The sequence below is a fragment of the Lepisma saccharinum genome, chromosome 2 (assembly GCF_977018435.1).
Source record: "Lepisma saccharinum chromosome 2, izLepSacc3.1, whole genome shotgun sequence".
NCBI lineage: Eukaryota > Metazoa > Arthropoda > Insecta > Zygentoma > Lepismatidae > Lepisma > Lepisma saccharinum.
In genome coordinates this window covers 162,416,401-162,440,190 of record NC_139230.1, presented here as the reverse complement: position 1 = coordinate 162,440,190, position 23,790 = coordinate 162,416,401, and the positions used below count along the sequence as shown (strand labels likewise).

General features: G+C 37.9%; 1 protein-coding gene across 1 annotated transcript in view; it reads left to right on the top strand.

The window, feature by feature from the left end:
• Positions 1–10,582: 10,582 nt before the first annotated feature.
• Positions 10,583–23,790, top strand: part of LOC145983737 (uncharacterized) — a 105,302-nt gene continuing 92,094 nt past the window's right edge. The window contains exons 1-2 of the mRNA XM_083116786.1: positions 10,583–10,716; positions 12,806–13,724. Coding sequence (XP_082972912.1) covers positions 10,583–10,716; positions 12,806–13,724 — 1,053 coding nt within the window. The remainder of the gene's footprint in view (positions 10,717–12,805; positions 13,725–23,790) is intronic.

Below are 23,790 nucleotides of genomic sequence, written 5' to 3'. Positions count from 1 at the left end.
CCCTGTGTATATAATTTGTCTACATTTTTGTTTGTTTTCATCCCCACCAGGGCACAAGATACCCAGTAAGAAGACTCCTCGGTGTGCCTCGAAGGAGTGAAGAATAGTAAATGTTTAACTGTATACTAACATTCCCAAACTGTGTGATCGTCTAGAATCAACTAACAGAACTACCCAACACACAATTTAGATCGGAAAAAAAAAAAAAAAAAACCGCAAGAAAAAAAAAAGTGAGAGTACCAACTTGGCCAAAAGTCACCAAAACAGGTGAAGGCCATTAACGAAACCAAGCAAGCAAGCAAGGCCACCACGGAAACTTGTTTCCAGCAAGCTTTATGTTGGAGTCTTGGCAGTTTGTGGAAGGATTTTGTGTTCTGCCTTCCCCCCCTCCTCTCTCTCTTTGGATTGAAAAACAGGGTGCGACGATTATGCGATGAAATACGGTAATATATAACGATAAAGCTTTATTTGATTGAAGATGATAATAATAATAATAATAATAATAATAATAATAATAACCCGTGACGCAACGGTCCGTGAGGGCCACGTCCTACCTACCGACTGCCGGCTTCACTTCCACCTGCCGAGGTTGGAATTATGGGGTGACGCGTGGTTAACAAGACAAGTCTTCAGCTAATCTGTGGTCTTCAGTCTTTGCAGGTTTCCATGGCCGCGTCACGCTACTAATTTGTAGCTCCTCAATTTCCTCACGACGGTGGATGGCCACCAACCCCATACACAGGCCGAAATCTCAGAACCAGGGGTTCCGGGTTCGAATACTGGCCTGGCCATGAATGTTTGATCTTCGCAAATTAGCCAAAAGTGGTACAAAAAGCGAAGTATAATAAAAGAAAATCAATCAATAAATTGTTTATTGTTGGTTGACGTGAATTGTTAATATGCCTAAACTATTAAAATACTCTAATATCAGGTTTTCTGTTGCAAATTATTATTTGAATTTTGAGGGCATCCATGACGAAGTGCTTTGCATACTGCTCTATGAAACCGGAGACCCTATGATCGATTGATTGATTGATTTGCTTTATTTTAATTCGCTTCTTGTGCCACTTTTGGCTAAACGCGACGATGAGGATGGTCGATGAAATGATGAAATTAATGAAGGGACACTCACAATGAACACCGAATGAACACAATGCCAAAGCCGGTGTTTAAGCAAGCTGTGCTAACCACTCTACCACGGAGGCCGGAATCCTTCTTAATGTATAGGAGAAATCGTTCTTTGACATCGAACTAAGAACAGTTAATATGCGTCACCTCGGAGTTATTATATTTTAAATTTCGAACAATCAATTGAGATTTATTCTTCACCATTATTTTGTCCACATCAAAACTTCTACACAATAAGATCAATTACACTAAGGACAACAGCATTAGAGTCTATGCTTTAAGGAATGATTAAGCACACAACGATGACGGAAAATAATTCACATGATTAAAGTGATGCATTACATCAGTGAAACATAAATTTTCGGTCATGAAGAAAGATTGAAAAACGCAGGGACACAATAATCGATGTGTTTATTTATTTTATTTCGCTTTTCTTCCACTTTTGGGTAATCACAAAGATAAGTATGAAAGGTGTGTTAAGATGAAATTTGTGAAAGGACAACTACAAACGTAAATGGATAGGACACAGTCCAAACCCCAAAGACCATTATACTGACCTTATGTCATGACGCCAGATCCTCGTTAGTGTGCAAAATGCACTCCATGGTCACAATGACGTAAGCATTCGTAGAATTGATTTGTATATCATTCTTTCTTTTTTTTCAGAAAAACGCGAGCTAAACTATTGCGCGTTCTGTGATATGTTCATTACTTCTCAGGAACACTCGCGGCCTTCAACCAGTTTTATCCTTAAACAAAATTGCGGGTTAGGATGTTAACAGATACTTCAAAGACAATATCCAAAAAATTACTTGTCACATACGCAGAATGTAAAACATTTTTATTTTCTCGTTTCTTCTACATCCTTGGGGAGTAAAGACGGCTGGAGCGTGGTGCTGGTCATATGACCTCCAAAATGTCCGAACTCGAGAATATGCGACACCCTACTGCCACAAACCCTTAAATGTGCCTTCATGGCACGGTTCTATACGCACGACGAACTTTACCTTACCTTTACTACTACTAAGTACTCATGCCCGGAATTTTTGTATTTTTGATCCCTCATTATGTCTCCATTGCTAACCTGTTTCATTTCCAGTCATGACAGCAATTAGTCGATGCAATAAAAATACGTCAAACTTAAAATGAAACAGGTGTCGGCGCGCGCGCGCGCGCACACACACACACACACACAAACACAAACTCAAGGAGAGAGAGAAAGGCGGGGTTGGGGTGGGGGAGGAACACAAAATCCTTCCACAAACTGCCAAGACTCCAACAAGACGCTTTGCCGGAAACAAGTTTGCGTGCTGGCCTTGTCTGCTATTGCCCTCCCCCACTTTCTTATCTATACAGGAGCAATGAAGAGTTTCCAACTCGCTTCTGAGTTGGTAGGAAAACGGAAGTACATTTCATTTGATCCCGTCTGTAGATCCGAAATGGTAATCTGGCGGTTAAGAAAGCAACGATGAGTATGAGCGACGAAATGGTGAAACTGATGAAGGGACAATCACAAAGAACACTCCTGCACAGGTCGGGATTCGAAACCGGAACCCCTGGCGTCGTAGCGTGCTGTGCCACTCTACCACGTAATATTTTTTATGTACTCATTTTTAGCTACTTCCTTTGTTCCTTATTTTATTAAGTGTATCCGAATATTAATGTTGCTGCTATGTAAAGTCCAACGTTCATAATTTAATATCTGACTAAATAGTATTTTTTCAAAATTGTTCCACTTTGTATCACACATCTACGATACCGAAGATATTTTTTTAAAAAAAATTCTAACGTTCCTTCATTTAAAATGTGTCTGACATGCCTTAAAATGAAAACGTCTTATCTGGCCAAATATTCGAGAGTCTACCTATTTAGCGAAGCGTTTTTCTGTTGTTTGCGACGTGAACAACGTAACGTCTCGAAGGTAGTGAAGTATAAAGACATTTGTAGACATGTGAGCACTTTTGTTATCATATTCACTGATTGTAAATGTCAAATGATGGGGAATTGCAGAATTACGCCTGTTTATTTGATGGAATTCTAAGTGAAAAAGAAGAGAGGAAATGGAGATATTAATACTAACATTTATTGAACGTTTTATCCTGGATGCGAACCCGGCTTCTTAAAGGTAAGTGATCTCACTTTGTATTTGTTGAATATGTATTTAGTGTACACATTTGTGCCTAATAAAGAAGTCCAAGAAAAATGTATTTTTTAGCTAATACGTTTTAGAATTATTATTTTTTTAAGTATTTGTAGGTGTGTTTTACAACAAAAGAGCATTTCGGTATCAAAGCAGAGGGACACAAGAAAGAAAATGCAAGGGCATTAAATGAAAACTCCTTAACTTCATTAGGGGTAATATCTGAAATAAATAAATCAATAAATAAATCTAAGCGTACATATGGTGAGACATGAATCCATAGGGACAAAAGTATATTTTTGGTGAAATGGATTAGAATCACTGCGTGCACCCTAGAAAGTTTGATAAAACACCTCAAGTGTTTTTCTTAAGAGAAGTGTAATACTACCAAATAGGACCTCTGGCAAGAAATCGCTAATAGGCGGTGTGTGCCAAACAAAGAAGACGACGACAACCTATCTCCAGTTCTCAAGGGCATTTAGTGGAATGAGTGATTATAAAGTTTTATTTTGGATTTGTTCAGTAATATGGTGCAGGCGATAATCGTTCAGGTGTGTATATGTATATGAGTAATTGAATTAGGTTATTTTACTTACCTTTTTGTCATTTTAGTATATATATATACTAAAGCAAGATATATATATATATATATCTTGCTTTAACCCACGGAAATAACTATTTCTGCTTCTGCATTTTTCAGCAGTGTACAAATACGCCACAAGCTGCTTCTACATGGAGCCAATCAGATTCGCAGTGTTCGATTTAAGGGAGGGGTAGGAGGTTAGAACTACATTTTACAGCGGAGGTAGATGAAGAAATTGGGATCCTTAAAACTAGCGTGAATGGGAATCTCGGTCTTTTACGATTGGTTACAATGGAAGGAGAAGGTTCTTCGCTATCCAAGGGAAGAAAGAGAAAAAATCCCGTTCGCATGTTTTTCTCCTTTGATGACATACGACGAGAATCTCACTGTCTTATTCCGGGCTGCGGAAAGAAAGTTGCGGTAAGTGCAATCTTCGGGCAGGTTGAAATGTTTCAGTTCTCGCCGTAAATTCCGTTATTTAGGATTTCAGGATGGGACTTATCTTAACTTGTCGAATCTCATAGCCGTCCTAGACCGAAGCCACCTTGATCGTGTTATTACTATTTAAACATCATAAGTGTTTTCTATCTTATAAGTTACATTCTTCCTCTCAATTGTTCTGCCAGTGAGGGTCAACGTAGAGAACGTGGTCTCGAAAAAGGAAACTGAAAACAGCTCGTCTAAATGTCGGAGAGCCTTAGTTTAGAGTGCAATGGGGTTATACGTCGTATAGAGCGACCACAAGGGGAAAAAAAACGCCGAAAAGTGTACGCACAGATTTTCCTTCTTCCATTCAGCTCTGGCCATAAGAAAGCATGCTTTACTGTGCCCCTCTCCTCCACGCGAGAGTACAGTGCACGCGAGCCGCGAGTCTGCTCAGGTTTATATCCTTGTGGTCCCACAGTAGTTTCTGTTCATTTCTGCAGGAATTCAATCTTATCATAAAAAACTAACTAAACTTTTTGCTCTGATTGTCGTGGATTAAAAAAATGTTAGGATGCAGGCGAAAGGAAATGGAAAATAATTAACGTTTGTAAATTACACGTAGGATTGTGCACGAGTGCACTCTTGCTCACACATCACATTCTGCTATGAGCCAGCGTATTTAAAGGTGCTTGAAGACTATGGGCAGATCTTTTCATGTCTGCAGGTTTGCCTTGGGAAAATTCAAATGCCTAGTTTCAATACATTAATTAATTTAACTTTATTTGGGATTCTATGAAATTATTTGCATGGAGGTGCATATAGAAACGTTCATTTCATCATGTTAACGTTTGAAAGCAACTGATATAGTCTGACCGTGGGCAATAGTTGCTTCGGCATTTCAAAACTCGGCTGCATATGCATGTGTGGGGGGTAGAGGAGTATTTTATTTCCTATTTCGGCAATTTTACGTAGCTTTCCTACCTCTTCAGTTATTTACTATGTTGAGGTTGAATAGATATTGGGACAAACTCAATGGTACGTCCATACCTTAGCGAGGGTTTCAAATAGCAGCTTAGCTGATCAGTCACGGAGCAGGCAACGACTTTAGTCTTTACGGTGTTCTTCAAGCAGCAATTTTAGTATGGTGTCTTGATACTAATTTTTGCATGGCCATTATTTTGTTGGCCGTGACGATATACGTTGTTATTGAACATGGTATCTAAAACTCAAAGTTTGCTGATTTACGTGAATGCTGAACTCTTACTCCAAATTGAAATGAATGCAATACTCCTTGACTACTAAAAAGTGATAGCGATACTTGATGTGAAGGTCGGCTTCCCCGATGTCGCAGTGGTAGCGTCGTCGCCTTGTATTCCAGGGGTCCCGGGTTCGATACCCGGTGGAGGCACACAGTGGTTCGGATCCAATTTTATAAACTGTAGGTTCAGTTCCGATTAGCCTTACTGTGCATAAAGTCTGACTCTTAAACGTGACTCAGTCTTACAGATAAGAATTAGAAGTGGAAAAATGTCGATTTACTTCAAATACCCTTCAGAGGATTTTTTTTTTAACACAACTGAAAACCGCATTTTTGTAGTTACGTTCGTCTGATTCCCGTAGGACGATAGGTGAAATACGTTTCCCGAGAAATATTTGAAAGGAGTTGTGTTAAGATGTCAAGCATGTAGCCCACAGCCATGCTGTATGATGAAAGCATAGAGGATAAGCCCCACACTTAATCTAGGTTCACAACAAAGATAGCGACTGAGAGGCCTAGCGTAATGAAAGGCAAGGAAAACTGTTAATCATTGGAAGAGACAATGAGTTTCATGTTTAGATCATTCTATCATATGTATAATTAATGAAATTGCTTATAAAAATAAAAAATGGTACAAAATGCTTCAAAGTAATTGAAAATATCGTCTCCAGGAAAAACCGAGAAAAGGAATACGCCCATTCAAACTGCAAACCTCGATTTGCATACTATATAGAAGGAATTTCCACCACATACTTGAAATTAGTTTGAGAAAATCTAAAATACGAGGAATCCCTATTCTCGTGTTGCTATTTCCTGTCAAATAAGAGGCTGTTGCGGTCTACTTCCGCGCTATACATTGAAGAAACAACGCTTTATACTCCGAAGTAGATACCAATGGTTCATGGACGCCCGCATTTTTTTTCAGGGAAGGGCAAGCAAGGTAGTTTTTTCCAGGGGGGGAAACAAGGTGCATGTCCTACACCATAAGTGTTGTCTTTTAAAAAAAAACATTACTTTAATTTAAAGTTATGTTCATGCAATAATTAACATATATTATTGTAGCTGAAATGACATTATATGTGTGATATATATATATATATATATATATATATATATATATAATTTTTGGTTGACTTTCATTTTCCAGGGGGGTCGTCCACCCCTTGCCCCTCTTTCGGACGTCCTTGCAAAGGTTCTATTTTTATTTCGCGTCTACCACTGTTAATCGCGATGATAAAGGATGCGATAGATGATGGAAGTGGTATAAAGACAATATCTTCTAGTCCAGGTTCTAATCAGACTTTAGACTTCGCATTGTATTACGCTAATTAATTTGCCACGGGATCGGCTACTTTGTGTTTGTCTGCTCATCAAATGATTAATTAGTTATTCAAACTCTATAGGTAGCAAAGCGATATAAAATAACGAAACTGAAAAAATCCACTTGACGTCTTGTAGTACTATCATCAACCTACAATTTCATGCTCACAAATCCACACAGGAAACTTCTTGTGGCATTAGTTTTGCGGAATGGCCTTGGGAAATAAAGATCGCCCATTTCCTTGTTCAGCTCTAGACAATTCAGGTGCCTTATCGAAGCTGCTCTTGAGCACGCAGGGTTTCTAACCTACTTCGCCGTAATTCAGTTGTTGTATCTTGATCAATATGCTGCATTGAACATTCCACTCAGAAATCCCATCCTATTCAACAGGGCGAGCTCACTACCATTCACGATTTTCGTCTGTATAAAGTTTGAAAAAGAAGAAATTTTCAGAAAACTCGTGTCTAATGTATTTCATTCTTTGATGTTTGTGTACAATTTGTAATACTATTAGTAATTGTAATACAGCGCGTCATTTTACTAGATATTCAACTAGTCTCTGTAGAAATAAGACAAAAAAGGAAGGAGGCTACTTAATGAAAAGGTGCAAACTGCTAATTTATAAATCTAAAGTCACGAAAAGAGTTCAGTCAAGGTCACGCCGCTCACCTAGTCTTGCCAGTAAGTAGACACATCCATATTTCGTTTTTGACGAAAACACGAAATGTGAAATGACATGCTGTAATGTTAATTTTTCATGTTTCTGAAAGGTGAGGTGCATTTTCCTACCCTGTTTCGTAACGAAATGATCTGCAAAATAAGAAATACTCCTAAACACAAAATTAGTTTATTTACCGATGCGATACTTTCTGAAGTTTGAAATATCCTGAGTTAGGTAATTCACGGAGAAATGATTAATTCTGCTGTAAATATTTGAGAAGCATAAATTGACCCCTTTATACAGAATAGACTTAATACTCTCGTAACTACATAAATGCGTAGCGTTCCAACAGAACTGATATGCTACGAATGTACTATAAGGGATATACTTATTTTGTGTAATAAGTGCAGTTTTTTAATCAAATTTAGGATTATATTCAATTTGTCATTTTATACACCACTTTTGATCAGATTTTTCACAGCTATAACAACGAATTTTTATTTTATTTAGCGCATTTGAACCCGAAAATTGTACCGAAATTTTGTATTATTTACCAAAAATATATGCCTCTTCTACCAATAAGCAACAATTTCAGCTGACGCAATCAACCGCATACGTACAGTGCGATGCACTAATATTGCTCGGCAAATTGTCCGACTATTTTCGTTATTTTTCTCGTACATCCTGTGTGTTTTAAGCGATGGATTTTTATGTATACTGGTGCAGAAGTTGTCAACAGCTTGTTTTGAGTTTTCTTTTAATTCTTGAAGCTCTTATTGGGTCAAATAAAATGCACTAACATGGTGATGGACAATTTGCACGGTAATACTCATGGATCCCACTGTACAACGCGCGAAGTGTCGACTGAGCAGCTAAGATGTGTGGCAACCCTGTAGGACCAGGGGTGTGGAGGAGACAAGGGGAAGCTCAGACTTTGACTGGACTGTTTTCGTGGAGAGAGCAATCGTGGGAAATTCCTACTATCCATTAGCTAGTATATCCATATAAAATTGCGGAGGATGGTTACATTCTAACATTCCAAGTAGGACCTTTATTCCATCACTTGAATTGTTTAGTAAAATTTATTATTTTAATTCGTATATGCAAAATTGTACTAAATTGATCAATTTGATGGAGTGGTAAGTTAAATTTTACGTTTGGTACATACATTATATTTCGTCAGAAACCAAATGCTTTATTGATGGCGTTGCGGGCCAAAACTGAACGTATGAAAATATTTCAGATCAAATTGTGACTTTACTGGAAAGACAAAATATCAGGTTCAGGAAAGATTTCCGTGGGTTGTAGTTTATAAAACACACACCTCTGAATGGGTGTCCAATATGTCCAGGATTGAATTGCAGTAATTGGTTAATATCAAGGAAATAGCGTTTATAACAGGGCGAAGCAATTAATGACCTAAAAATAAAATTTTAAAAATATATCATTTGTTATTAATTCCTTAACAGTTGATGAGTTAATTTTTGATAAATTTAATGGATAAGTGTAAAATGTTTAAATTTACTACAACTTGTTCGGAAAATGGAGTAATACACACTGTTAGCAGCAGTGAGATTAATGCAGAATTGGCAAATACGTGAGATTTAAAATCATTTTTTTTAAAAAATAATTTTATGTTGTATTGTTACAGAAGACAAAAGTTGCAATGGCTTTTCAGAATAAAGCTGAAGTAATATGATCAATAAACACTTGACGGAGATTCTAAAATAAAAATGATTGTCTGCTAGTAAAGACGTGTACAGTACGATACACAGTATCGTGTGGGAAATTGACAAAGATTACTTTTGTTAATTTTTTTTCTTGCATCGTGCGTGTGTTTGAGAAATAAATGCTTGTGTAGAGATTCAGTTGCTTGTCTGGCGCTTTGTTCAAATTCGCAACTCTCATTGGGTAAAACAGAACAAACGCGATGGTGGATAATTTGCTTAGTAATTAATACTTATGCATCGAAATCAGCATGGAAAAGCTCCTCTATACTCTCATTGAAAGAACTGAAAGATACTGAAAGCAGTGTGTCCTAGGTTTACTTCAGTCAGCAAGAGGACATTATCACATGACAAAATTTGAAAAATAAGGGTAAAAGATATTCAATTAATAAAATGTCAAACGCTACAAAAAATCTTCAGAAAACTACTATAAATGTTCAAAATTACCTAGAATTGACAAAAGTTACTTATCATTACTTAAGCATTAAAAATTCAAAGCAAATTTGCCTGAACAAATTGGCTTTACTGAACAAAGTTTTTACGCACATTGTTCTTGCATTGGAGCAATCTTTGCATCCTTTTTTTAAAATTCAAAATCAAATTACTTGTTCTATTATTATAGTAAAAAGAGCAAAAGTGTGCCCATTCATCATATCACTCATCCCCAACTTCGCAATTAGACAAAATTGGCAGAAAAGCGAAGTAAAATATACTAAATCAACTCAAATGCATATCCCAATCATTGACTTTCAATTTTTCCCAAAATCTCAAAATCCATAAGCACAACTTTCTCCCTATAACCTGTAGAGTTTATCTAGAAGTTAGGCGAGCTTATACCGCAAATTAGTCTTGTTCTGTCACTTATCACCACGCCCCCCTCTATAGTTGCCTCCAGCTCGTTGTCCTGTAAATTCTCCACACGCATTGTAGTCTAGCTTTCCCCATGTTCAAGAATTTCGACGTATTTTATATTGGGGAAGGTCCACTATGTGTAGGGTATTCTATAGTATTTTAATCAGGCGTAAAAAGTGCTGGGATTCCAATTTGTGACTAATCTCCATACATTAAGCATATTGTTATATAATGACAGTTAGTGGTCTCCATATATTTACGTATATGGGTATATTGTACGAATACACAAACTCGCACATAGATTTTACTTTGATATTAATTCTTTCAGTATGAATAAAACTATTTTCTTTATAGGGAGATCATAGTGGTAACCTAGAGAAACATATCAAGCGGAGGCATCAAGATAAGCTGTCATTTCTGCAGAAGAAGAAAATGAGAAATGCTATCTCTAGTAATCCGAAAGCCAATATTCTCCTAAATGTAAAGATGACCGCAGACATCCTCAGGCAGTCTTGCATCCGACTCATCTCGGAGCACGGACGTCCCTTTTCACTGATGAATGACCAAGCATTTCAAGATATAGTGAATCCTCTTTTGGAAGCGATGCCAGCTTCTGACAGGTGCGTATTTTCATCAATGTCGTCAGATTGTCCTTTACATGTATTCCTTAGTATGTTCACATTGTATACGAATGAAATTATTTTCATTGTTAGTAACGGACAGTCTTAATCAGTGTTCGGAAAGTTACTCGAGTCAGTTGCTTGGTTCAAAAAGTAGGTTCGGTGCAGCTACTCAATTTAAAGAATAACTTACTTTTGCAGTTACTTTCTGTTGGATATTTTATTGCGAAAAATTGAACACACCCAATGATCATTAATTACAAGAAAATAAATATTTAAGAAATTTTATTTTGGATTTTATGTCTGTGGTATGTCATCGCATTGTAATATTATGACAACAATCAAGATTAAACCAAACACTGAAGTTTTAATGAGCAACTAGAAATGACGAATTGCAACAAAGCGTGGATGTCCTAAATTCAAAATGGAACGAAGCCCAGCTTTCTTGCCTTAGTAGGAGATTCCGAAAAAAAAGGAAACAAAAGCGTCCAGAAAAGAAATAGTTGGAAGCTAAACTACCCCTCTAAGAGAAAGGCCCTTAAATCAATTTGACGTATACAAACAAGACTAATTATTCAAATGCCAACAACTCTAAGCTGATTTTTCAAAGGATGACGCTTGGTCCGCGCATAGTCCATCGCAGCTATTTCTGGCTTTCAAGACAGAACCCACTCCTTAACTAGCTCAACTACTGTCCTCGCGTAGCTGGGCAGGACTGAAATTTTGGAGGGCTCCCACCAGGAATTTAACCCTGGACCGCTAGCGCCAAATGTTAAATCACTAATAATTTGGCTACGCGGGAGCCCATAGTTGAAACAGTGTTGCCAAATTTAACTTTTCCCCCAACGCTACAAATTTTAAAGTTAAAAATTTGTCTTAAAGAATAGTAAAAGTAACGTCATAAAGTTACATCTATTGCAAAAATGAAACTCTGCTACGGTTACAGCTACCTTCTTTAGTTAGAATTCCTTAGAAATTCATTTCAGGTTACTTCAAATACATTGATTTTATTGATCCAGCCTCATGTAATGAAGGTAGAGTTCTGTATATCCTTACAATGTTTAGAAGGAATGCAATTACGTTAAGTTAGTTTTTCAAATAACTGTAAAACTAGTTACTCACTGACATAATCATGAGTAATTTCAACTGCAACAGTTACTCTTTGAATAAGTAAACTAAGTATAACTGTCTGGAAAAGTAATTTTCTGAAGACTGATATGTATGAGACACATTTTTTCATCAAATGATATTTAACACACTTTTGTACACTCAAACAAAACTAATTAATATAAAGTTTTCAAATATTATGTCAAATTTTCCTCAATTTTACAAAGTTGTTACATATACAGTGCGTTCGTTTTAAACTCTTATAACACAGGTTAGGTCGGAATATGTAATATAAATACTGTATAATTGTCTGCATGCTAGACGTTACGGGACGAAAATGCCGGCATCTGTCCCATATCACGTGCTAACTCTGCGCAGAGACAAAACAAACTCACTGTACTCCATATGCCTAGAGACAGGTTATGCTAACATTCTGTAGCTTTCCAGTGCTGGATGGAACTGAGCATGCAGTACAACTTATTTAGATATCCCCTATATACTATTGTTAATATATTTTAGAAAATGAAAAAAATATAGGTGTCACATATATCCTTTTCACAGCCTTAGGTATATCTGAATGAAGCAAAAAGACCTATTGCCAAAGCCCAGTGCTGTGACCAGGGAGGGTGGTGTTATAACTTCCTCATTAGTTCAAACTTTACTAAAGAGCGTTGATTGCATCAAATAACACTGTTTATTGCATGCAAGCTGCGTTAGTTTCTAGACACACTGATAGAGGTTAACCTATTATGGTTTTAAATAACAATCTTTTTCACTTTCACCAAAAAAGTGTTCTGCTTTCTCATATTTGTAGCATTTGCCTAGTTGATGAAAGCTTGATAATATAATTAATTCATACTATTTGAAAAATATTTTAAAGAATTTTAATTCTATTTTGGGTTTGAAACAAATGTCTTGAAAATTTCAAAAATCAAGAAACAACTTATCAATTAAGGATTTAAGCAAATTTTATTCTCTGCAGGTTTATCGTGAACAAGGAAGGTGTACGGAACATGCTATTCAGTCAGGCCCAGCAGATCAGAGAAACAATACGCGGCGAAATGGAGGGAAAATTGATACATCTAAAAGTTGATTCTACTTCGAAAAATGGACGATCATTCTTTGGTGTCAACGTCCAGTTTGTTGTAAATGGGGCTCTCCAATTGCGTACTTTGTCAGTTCAAGAGTTATTTGTGTCTCAAACAGGTAGCAATTTGCGTTACGAATTGTTGAACATTCTGGATAAGTATAATGTGCCCGTGGAGAATATATATAGTTTAACTACAGACACTGGAGCAAACATGATTAAAGCCGGGAAACTTATTGGGGAAGATCAAGAAACAAAGATGTCTAATATTTCTCAAGACACTTACGAAGATGAAGATATTGAAATGGAATTGACGAGTAAAGATTATCGTCTCCAATCCGTTCGTTGCGCGTCGCATACTCTTCATTTAGTCGTGAATGATGCTCTCAATTCCATTCCTGAAGTTAAGGATATTATTGTGACATGTCAAGCAGCATGCCGTGTCTTACGATCGCCTACAGCACGGCGTCAATTGAATGCAGAATCACTGCCGGTACCATCCCTTGATGTCCCGACAAGATGGAACAGCACAAATGATATGCTCCAGTCACTTTTTACACTTAAAAAGTTCATAGGGGATTACTATCAAGAGCAAGTTAAAATAAAGCAAGAAGACTGGATATACATTGAGGCTATTTTGACGTCACTGGAACCAGCCAAAGTAGCCACAAAGAGGCTGCAAGAAGAACAGCTTCTACTTGGCGACTTCTACGGGATATGGCTGGAGTGTCGCCTTAAAACATCAACAATCAACACAGACCTTGCACGCCACATAGTAGAGGGCATGGACAAACGAGAAAAACAAGCATTATATGTCAATAACGAAGAGAAACTTCCATCATTATTTGAGTATCCAGGATTTCTTGCTTCTATTTACATGGATCCCAGGTACTTTTCTGTTTTAAGTGAAGAAAACATCCATGTGGCGAAGGTGTATCTCCAGAAGTTGTGGTTAAGACTTGAACACATGAAATCCTTATCAGTGTGTGGAGAGGTAAAGAAACAAGAAGATTCCAGCACTGAAGATGATGACAGTGACCATGTCACAAACTACTTAAAGAAACAAGATTTATTGCGGCGGAATACCATATCTGCACCAAAGTTTAATATTGCGTCATTATTGGACACTTACTTTGTTTCAACTCGAAGACTGAAAAGGACTGAAAATATTCTAAATTTCTGGGAAATTAGAAAATCAAGTTGTCCCGAATTGTACATTTTGGCTTGTATTGTTCTCTCTACTCCTGCAACACAAGTTAGTGTCGAGAGACTCTTTTCATCTCTGAAATTCATACTAAACCCACTCAGGTGTAATATGGCAACCGAAATTATTGATGACATACTTGTTATTAGAAATAATTATATTTTCATGAAAAAAAATCTAACTAAATCTTCATTAAAAAGCAATCTCAGAAATAGCAGCACAGAATTGACTACAAACATTGTAGCAAACTTTGTGGAATCCAATGATACACCACAGAAAGATCTTGTACAACATGTTGAAAATGTGGGGAATATTACTGTCTAGATTAATAATGTATATAATTACTTGATTTTTTTTTTTTATCTTATAGTTCATTATACATAAGTAGCTGTAACCAAAGAAAATCTTTTCAGAGGTTCCATAAGAAGTAATTTAATTAAAAGAACAATTTTGCTCGTACTTGTTTAATGTTTCCTAGTAATTAATACATTTAGTTTTGAGTAGCTGTCTTACCTGTTCACAAAATTGCACAGATATACTGATGTTATACAAGAGTATGAAATATATTTTTATTCATGTCAAATTTGTGGAATTCTGTTTAGTTTTAAATTGACACCTGAAGGAAATGACAGTGTATTTGCTTTGTTTTGAAAGATACAAAATTTCTCTAGTTTTTTAAGTAATAAGGTCTTTTTTTTCCTTGTTTTAGAATTTACCTTGGAATGATTAAGAGAATAATAAAGATATTCAACAAAATTTTAAAAACTGTTTCAATATATACTTTTCAGAACCTCCGTTCTATTCTTATGCTTATACAGTACGAATGCATACTTTAAATATATGTATATTTAATTTTTTTTTAAAAAAATTGAGCTTCGATGTTGTAGGGAGTTGAATATATGGCAAATATTGTTATTCCTTGGTTGGTGAACAAATCCTAATTTTTTTTTATTGTATTAATTCCCATGATATCTATTTCTTTGTGAGAGATTAGTGTAAATTTTTAGATTTTTTACGATAAATTTGACAGCCATTTTAGAATGTACCTCAAAATGTAACATTTAGAGCAAATTACTCAGGAACACCACTCAATAACAGACGTTACTGTTAGCCTCCTAATATGTAACCTAAAATCAATTCTTGTTTTTCAAACACGCTACTTCCTAAGGTTAAGTTTAGTTCTCTTGTTATAAAATTCTCTTAATAAAATATCAAAAAATGGCAACATCATTGTCATTATCTTGTCTAAGTAATTATTGCATGGCATCTGATAAATTATCAAAAGACGCACGCAAATGCAAATTAATGTACATTAATTACCTTGATGGACGCACGTGTCTGCCTGTGTGTGTATCCAAATCAGCATGTTACTTTCTAATGTTCTGGACAATGAGTTTTTGAAGAATGGAAACCGAATAGTCAATCACTCTACTACCAAATCATCCCGTGTAACAGCATGGAATGTAAATGGAGATGACAAATAGCATCCACATATCTTTTGAACTTGACTCATTTTGTTAGAATCAGTCGTTCCACATGTCTTATCGATACCTCAAAAATACTGAACCCACAATTGTAATATTAAAATGGGCTCCAATAACTATCAAAGTTTAATTTTTGCATGGCTGAGTTGGGGTCATGTAAATTCTTGTCCTCGCTAAAGTACAGTATGCGTACGTTGCACAAGACTATATAAAAACAAAGTAAATTTGTTACACACACATAAGTGCGCGCCCGCAATTGCATAGCTGAAAGTCTACTGAACACACACACACACATCAACTTTCGAGCACTAACGATGACCATTGCCATAAGCACAATCTCTGGCGTGTGTCCAAACATGCACTTCTATGTTCACTATCTAGTAGTAGCAATTTATGGTAGAAATCAATGGTCACTAAAAGTGCATGTTACAACGTCTGCCCACACCTGGGAGTTAGGAATGGAAGACATCGCCATTATGTTAAGTGTCCTGTTCAAAATGTCCTTACTTTTATTTTTAAGAAATTTGCCAGAGAACGAAGCGCGATAGTTTTCAATTACATAGAAAATGATGCACCCCCTCAGAGGAGTAACCACAAATTCTTGTCTGCGGGGGGAGTACTTGGATAAACTATTAATAATAGTAGTAATAATGGCACTATTATTATACGTACACAATTTATATAGCCTATATTAATACATTACATAATGAATTCATTCGCCCCACAACAAACAACAAAAAATATGCCTCTGAAATGTGTGCGCTTCTTCTCCCCCAAACAATTGTTCATACATTTAAGACTCAACTGTTTGTAATAGTCTGACGTACTTACTTCTTGTTACTTCTCCCTCTGGTAATTTACAATGCATTACAGAAAATAAATTGCTAGCGAAGCGATCAAGAAAACTTTTAGATCCAAATTTTTGCAAACTGAAAACAATATTGATTTAATATGGCGCAAAAAAATCATGGAGGCCCATGACATTCTCTTTTACATTTTTTTTTCTATTTACATCGTTCGGCGTCCAGGGCTGACTGCCGCCGTCCCCTATACATCGACCACAAGGAAAAAAACCTTGGGACGAAAAGTCCCCGCGCAGCTTTCCCTTCTTCCCTCCACCTCGGGCCATAAGGAAGCATGGTCCACTCTCCCCCTCCCCTACAAGCGGGAGTATGGTGTACAGGAGTCGTGGGTCTGCGCAGGTTGTTTTGCTCATGGTTCCACTATAGCTAAGGGTTTGAAATTGACAAGACTGTAAGAAAAGCAGATATTGCGAGCGAAACGAGCTAGACAATTTTATATAACTTTATTTACATTTGTATAAAGATATAAATCGAAAGGGGGCAATTGCCCTTCTGTGCCTCCTTGCAGATGCTCTTGACCGTCTGGAAGAAATAATGCACGAAAGACGTGAAAACTAAATCCGTCTTTAGTTTCGTTTTGTCCTGCAACTCTTAGATTCTGCAACCTTTCTTTCCATAGTTCAATGTTTGCAACCTTACCCCTTAGAATTGATTTCCGTCCAAGGTTGAGGCCCAATCTCCCCCCCCCCCCCTGTGGTTGCGCCACTGCACCTTCTTTAGCCGTAGTTGTTTTGTGAACTTTCATTGGCTTAAAAATACTTCATTTTCTTCAAGAGCATAATATAGTTTAATAACCGGCGATAAAATTCCTCTCCCCTAAATTTCTGGATTAAAGTATAATAATATAGGGGCATGGAAATCTGAAAGGGGGGTGCGGATGGCCACCTCTCTCCTTTAGAAAACGAATGTCAGCTAAAAGTATATATTTCACACGTATAATTTGATTCCAGTCATAGTAATTTACATTAATTATTATAATGGGTATGCAGGAATGCGATAATTTCGAATTCAAGTAGTGTTTCTTGAGGGGGCAACACTATTATCGGGGTAATATGCCCCATGGAAAAATACCTCGCTTCTCCCTCCGTCGATAATATCTGCAGACGTCCATGATTAGGGCGGGGCATTAACCCCCCCTTTGGACTTCGTGCGCACGCCTATGGCTACTCATTTCTACACTACATGGAAGGTTTATTCAATTTCGAGCCAAAAATGTAATTTTCAAATCAGGGTTTTTAAACGTCCACGAACCCATCAACTAATGGGTTCTATTGGGTTCCGCAACAATACCGGAACCTGTTCTATCACAGTGTAAATTCGGTCCAAGTTGCGTATTGTTTCATTTCAAATATGGAACTTAGACCGTCTTTAAATTGATCCGGAACGAAGGACCCTGTGCCGTATTTCAATTGATCCAGAAAAAAGGTTCCTGGAACTTATTTAAATACCTTAAACATAAAAAGGCTCTTTACGGTCCAGATCCATTTATGCTTGCTAATATTCCCTGCTGAACCTGAATTGAATTGATTTAAAATTCCTGATCCTTTAACAACCCTGGTGGAAATTCATTAATTTACAAACAACCATATTTTTAACGAAACATTAATCCCACACAATATACTGAGTTATTTTTCGCAATGTTCCAATGAATGGCAAGAGATTTGGGCTATTCCTTTTTCTTCCTTGATGTTTAATAGATTATATTTGTCACGCACCTATAACGTTACTAGCAAACATTTGTGAATTGTTCTTTCCTTGTAACGTTAACATCTACCATACTGAATTTATTTACGTTCCTTATGCAGATGGTATGTACCCAACTGCATTTTGTTCCGTTCCGCTACAGTGGTTTACATTTTGTTACATTCCTATGTAACGTTAATTAACCATATTGCCTTTCACTTCGTTCCGTTACGGAGGATTGCATTCATTACGTTCCTATGTACCGTTATTTACTACCATGTTGCATTTCGTTACGTTTTTTTGTAACGCTAGTATATACCACAATGCATTTCGTTACTACGTTCCTTGTATCCTTGTAACGGTAGTATATACCATATTGCATATTACGTTATGTTCCAATGTGCTCATTTCGTTCCGTTCCTTTATAACGTTAATATCTACCATAATACATTTTGTTACGTTCTCTGTAACGTCAGTCTGTAACATATTGCATTTCGTTACGTTCCATGGGTACCAGCAGCTGAACCATACTCTTCCTCCTACAAAATGGAACGTACCGTGTAACGCAAATTGGGTACGTTACGACTCCCTGCTCCTAATACATCCTGTCGTTTCAAACTATGTCTACGTGACGTTAAAATTTCGAATACTCTCGCAGCCAATGGATTTATAAATGTCAGAGTGTTATAGCATGCAGAGTATGGCTATATATTGGCTATTGCGTCACAATATATTCAGTATACTCTGTCCCCGGAATATGTGGAGCAAGGCGGCACATAGCGGCAGAGATGTAGGGGGAAGTTAAGTGGGCAGAGCGAAGCAGTACACGCTTCTGCGAAGGCTGGTAACTGCAGTCCTTTTCCACCCTCCACGTAATCAGAGGGCTGCACAGCGGCCAGAATCGCTTACTAGGCCCGCCTGGCTGGTCGGGCGGGCGAGTAAAACTATATACCTGGGTTTTGGCCCGTCAAGCATCGAAAGCCCACGGGTAACTGGAAGGCCTTGCAAGACCAAGCTCGCTTATCTTCAGCGAACGCTCATTCCGGTTTTGCACCATCTCCAGATACATGAGTCACGCAGTCACCGTTGCCAATTTTTAGATTCTAAAATGGTCAAGGAACACTTAAAATGTTCATCACTTTTATCAATTTGAAATTGCAGACATTTATTCCTTGGTAGAAAACATTTGTATCACTCACACCCAGTGGCGGCGATTGGGTTCCAAAACTAGGGGGCCAACTGCAAAAGTAGGGGTGCAAGGACAGTTTAATTTCCCTTGGTACATGAGGTTAGCGTGGTGCAAAAGTGGCAAAAAGTGGGGTGGGGGGCAACTGCACCCTCTCGGTCCCGCCCCTAATTGCTGCCACTGCTGTCACCTGTAAAGGAGTACGAACCAAGTCGTATCAACCTCATGGGACAGGAGGCGCCTCTATGCGCAAGGCCCAGGGTGGTCGCCCACTTCACCCACCCCCTGCTACGCCAATGGTTATACAACCTCAAGGCACCTGCGCTGCGCCTAGTAGAAATTCAAATATTTCCATGCGTAGTGAAATATAATGGCCGTTGGCAACACTGACAGGAGTGCTCGCTTCTACTTGCAAGAACGTACATCGAGTCTCACGGGTCTTCTTAAGATCCGGGTAATAGAAAACCCTGACAGGCATCGATGCCTGTGCACAACTGTGACGTGAAGCTCCCTTGCGCGATGTCGAACACCTGGGCTTGACGTGCGTGTTGCATGTTCTTGTAGGCGCGCCTCCTCGCAGACGGATATTTTCCGGGTCTTGTGCAGGTCTCTGCCCGTAATCTCGTTCCCTCTCATGTGTTCATTGGCGGAGCCATCTTGCGTCACCACTTGCGCAGAGACTTGTTTTCGTTCGCTTGCTCCAGAGATACCCAGGATAGAGTATAGATAGCAAAGCTGTTTGATTTATCGATTAATTATGCTAAGACTCAAAACATGTATCCACCTTTCTCGAATCCAGTACAACTGCTGTCCTGTTTAATGCACAAACAGTGATTTTTCGGTGATTTCTTTCTTAATATTGTTTCAAATGGTAAAAGTTGTGTAATATGAAGTACTACAAACCGAAACAGGAAAATTCATAGAAAACATTGTACCTAGTGTTTATAAAGTAAACTTAACGCCATCGTATTGTAGTCAGGATTTTTTTTTTCGGGAAGGGCTGGGATTGTAAATATAGTTTGCATAGTTTCGTTCTAGGGGGCGGGATACACAATAAAATAATCCGTATATTTTAATATATTCTATTAAAATTGTACTCGAGGAAGAAAATGGCAATCGGGGATCATTTAAAGGGGAGTGCATTTACATCTTTTGTTTTTATAAGTTCTTAAAGGATTTTCGTTTGAAAATTTTAATTTTCTAAAAATTTCGGGAGGCGCTGTAGCCCCACCAGCTCCCCCTTTGCGTACGTCAGTGATTGTGGTGGATAAAATTGAAACTATATAGTTCTGAATTCAACTAACGCTCGCTAACAAGCCAGAGGTCCTAGGTTTGAAACGTGAGAAGGCATGGACGTTGTGTCTGTTCTCTTAATCAATTCATCATTTATATTTCATTGTCGCAATTAATCAGAAAAATATAAAACTGTCCTAAAATAAGGAAGAATTAGAAAAGTGGTCGTCTATACCCATGAAAGAACATTGAGATGAGGATGAAGAGGTCCACACATGGTCTGAATCAGCCGTATTGGAAATCACGGCATCTCGATTCTACAGCCTTCACCCTCCCATGGGTGATGAGAGCCCGAGAGCCGTTTAAGCCAGAAATTACCCACACCTGGAATCAAACTCGGAGTTTTCGAATTGCAGTCACACGACCTTTTGACTTCACGACAACCACTTATACACAGAGTAGCGATTGCAATTTTTAAATTATTTTTTTCTGGAGGCTTTTGAAATTACCCGCAGTGTGAATTTGCGTCATCCATTTCTTCAATGCCGTCACTGCAGGGATTTGCCCGGAAACTTCTTATTGACTAATGGGAGTAAAGACATCGTTGCGTCAGAATAATTCTCGCACGCCACCAGTGTCTCTGGTATGACTCATCGCACTTAAACCAAACAAGCCTAACCTAACCACGAAAGCATTCCGCGCTTGCGTCAGAAGATGAAATACGGCGCTTGACCAAGAAGGTGTTTCTGAGCATAAATACACTACATTTAGCCTAACAAAGAAATCATTTAATCTGACGTCAGAAGACGAATGACGGCGCTTGACCGAGAAGGTGTTTGACTTACGTGCGATACGTGAGACCCAGTGAAACCTGAGTGAGGAAAAGGAAAGAGTAACGACACGCGTTGTTTGAACATGACCTTCCGAAATGATTTACAACCGGACAGAAACATGGAACGGACATTTCAGCCACAGGATCACTAAATAGGTATTTGTCCTTCTTTCTAAATGATTCATCTGCAACTTGTCTGCCATTCCGAAACGCTTTGGGAAAGCAAAGTCAACACGCTTCTTTCGCAAGCACGCATACGCCCTTGTCGATGTAAAAGCGATCGAGGGATCAATTCCGTTTCGATCAGCAAAGGCGCAGCAACGTTTATCGATGTCGTATACACTCTAGCTCGAAATCTGTCCTTTCTTTTGGACCCCGTTCGGTATTCGGTCGGCGTCTACACTGAAGGCTCCGGCAGCAATTCTCAGTTTCATTTGGCTCAGTGTTGGCCTCCATTGTTGGCGACCCCTGGTTTAATCTCTCCACCGATAGGAGCTGCCGGATTCCGGTCTTTGGTGCGAAGGGACTGATTAGTCCTCCTCCGTGTCGACCACGGTGCTGAAATAATGGATTTTTCTTCTATCCCCATTTCTTTTTCCTGTGTTCGTTTACAACGTGCGTTTGAAAAGACAGGAATTACCTTAGCCTAGTCGGTATCGAACAGTAGAAATCTACACAAATCCTTAGTTTGCAAGAGATAAAGGTTACGAGAAGCGAAAGAAAAAGAAATTACTTCCCCGACAGTAGAGAGTCATTAAGAATTCAAAGCCTTTGTATCTGTGGAAAGTAAAAGTGCATAAGCCATCTACTTAAAAAGCATAACACTCTGAGGATTAACGATTGCAAAGCACTCTACTCTAAACTGAATTATCAAGCTAACATTGGAGTTCAAGCATTACTATATTCCTCCACGCATCAATCGAATCATGCGTATTTTACAACTTACGGCAGATTTAAGTGAAAGTTTAAAGTAAAAAAAGCTTGCTAAATTTTGTTTTTAATCCACTCTACTTCGATAAGAGCCCAACTGGCCCTGCAGCTAACAGTGGTATCCAAATCATTGTACTGTGCCTCAACAGGGACTCGATCTCGGAGGTTTAAAGTCTACCACATTGAAATACAGCGACCGATTTCTTCTAAAAATGAAATATCCACGTAATTTTTATTTTTTAAAATCAGTGCAATATGTATCAAGTTGAAACGTTTGGAATATGGGATGGGAGGAATAGATTTTAAATTCTACAATGCGTTGACCAGTACCAAATTCAATACCAAACCAGTAGTCTAGTAGCTACCAATTATAAAGATCTCAGCTACAAAATTCAAACTTTATTGCAGTTAGTTTGTCGGTCTGCTGTCATTCGACGTCCGGCACTTTTTTCTACACATAGGGAGGTATTTAGTTTGTCATGACCGTTTTGAGCTGTGAATATATAAAACTAATTCCATGGACGATATTGACATTTTGCTTTCCAAGCTAAGAAACTTCTGAAGCTATTTCTTTGTTTTGTCTGATATGTCAACCTTAGAGTGGAGAATATTGATTAGTTAATCTGTAGGTTTCAGACTTTCTCTTTCACACAAAAAAGTTCAATAACACCCTGTAAGAGAATGCAATAGAGATAATACGTTACTTTCATATTCATGCACTTCTACCATGATGCAGTATTGTAAGCATTTATGTATCCACATTTTAAAAGTAAATATACCTGGTATATTCTACAGCTAACGTTGTAATTATTTCTCTCTATGTGTTGGAGATCCTTGAACAATCTTCAATTCTTCAAGGATACTATTCCAGGTGTGTCCCCTCCATTTTTTTTCATTCATTTCCTCCTTAATTCTCCTTTAGCGTCGTGTAACTATCTCTGTCAAAGTCTCCCAACTAGTCTAGTTCATTCAACTTGTCTGAAAAGAACTGCTTCGCTGTTTAATCTAGTGTCAGATTCCTCATCATAAGTGTCAACTTCGGGCTTCTTCAACCAATTCATTTTTTAAAAAATTGTATAGCGCGTTTCCTTCACCAGAATCTCGTGTATTCTACCATCAGCGATTCCGTTCACCTTGCCGATTTTCGCGAAGAAAATATATCAGGGCCTCAATGCTCTCGTAACCAGAAAGGAACTGCCCATTTACGACCTGGGTGGCAGTTTCACTCATATATAATCGTTCAGGGCTTCATATTTTCTGTCATTAGTTTTTAATTGAAACTTGTCTGTACGAGGGAAGGACAGAAAGTTATCACACTCAACATGCTGTTGGTATGCTAGATATCGATAATTTTACGCAATTAGGCGTGTGCCTCAGGAATGTGCATACCTCTTCTTGCTGTTACAAATCTTGGCAAAATTGGGTATTGAGCCATGATTTGGTTCCTGCATCTTCAAGGGAAATT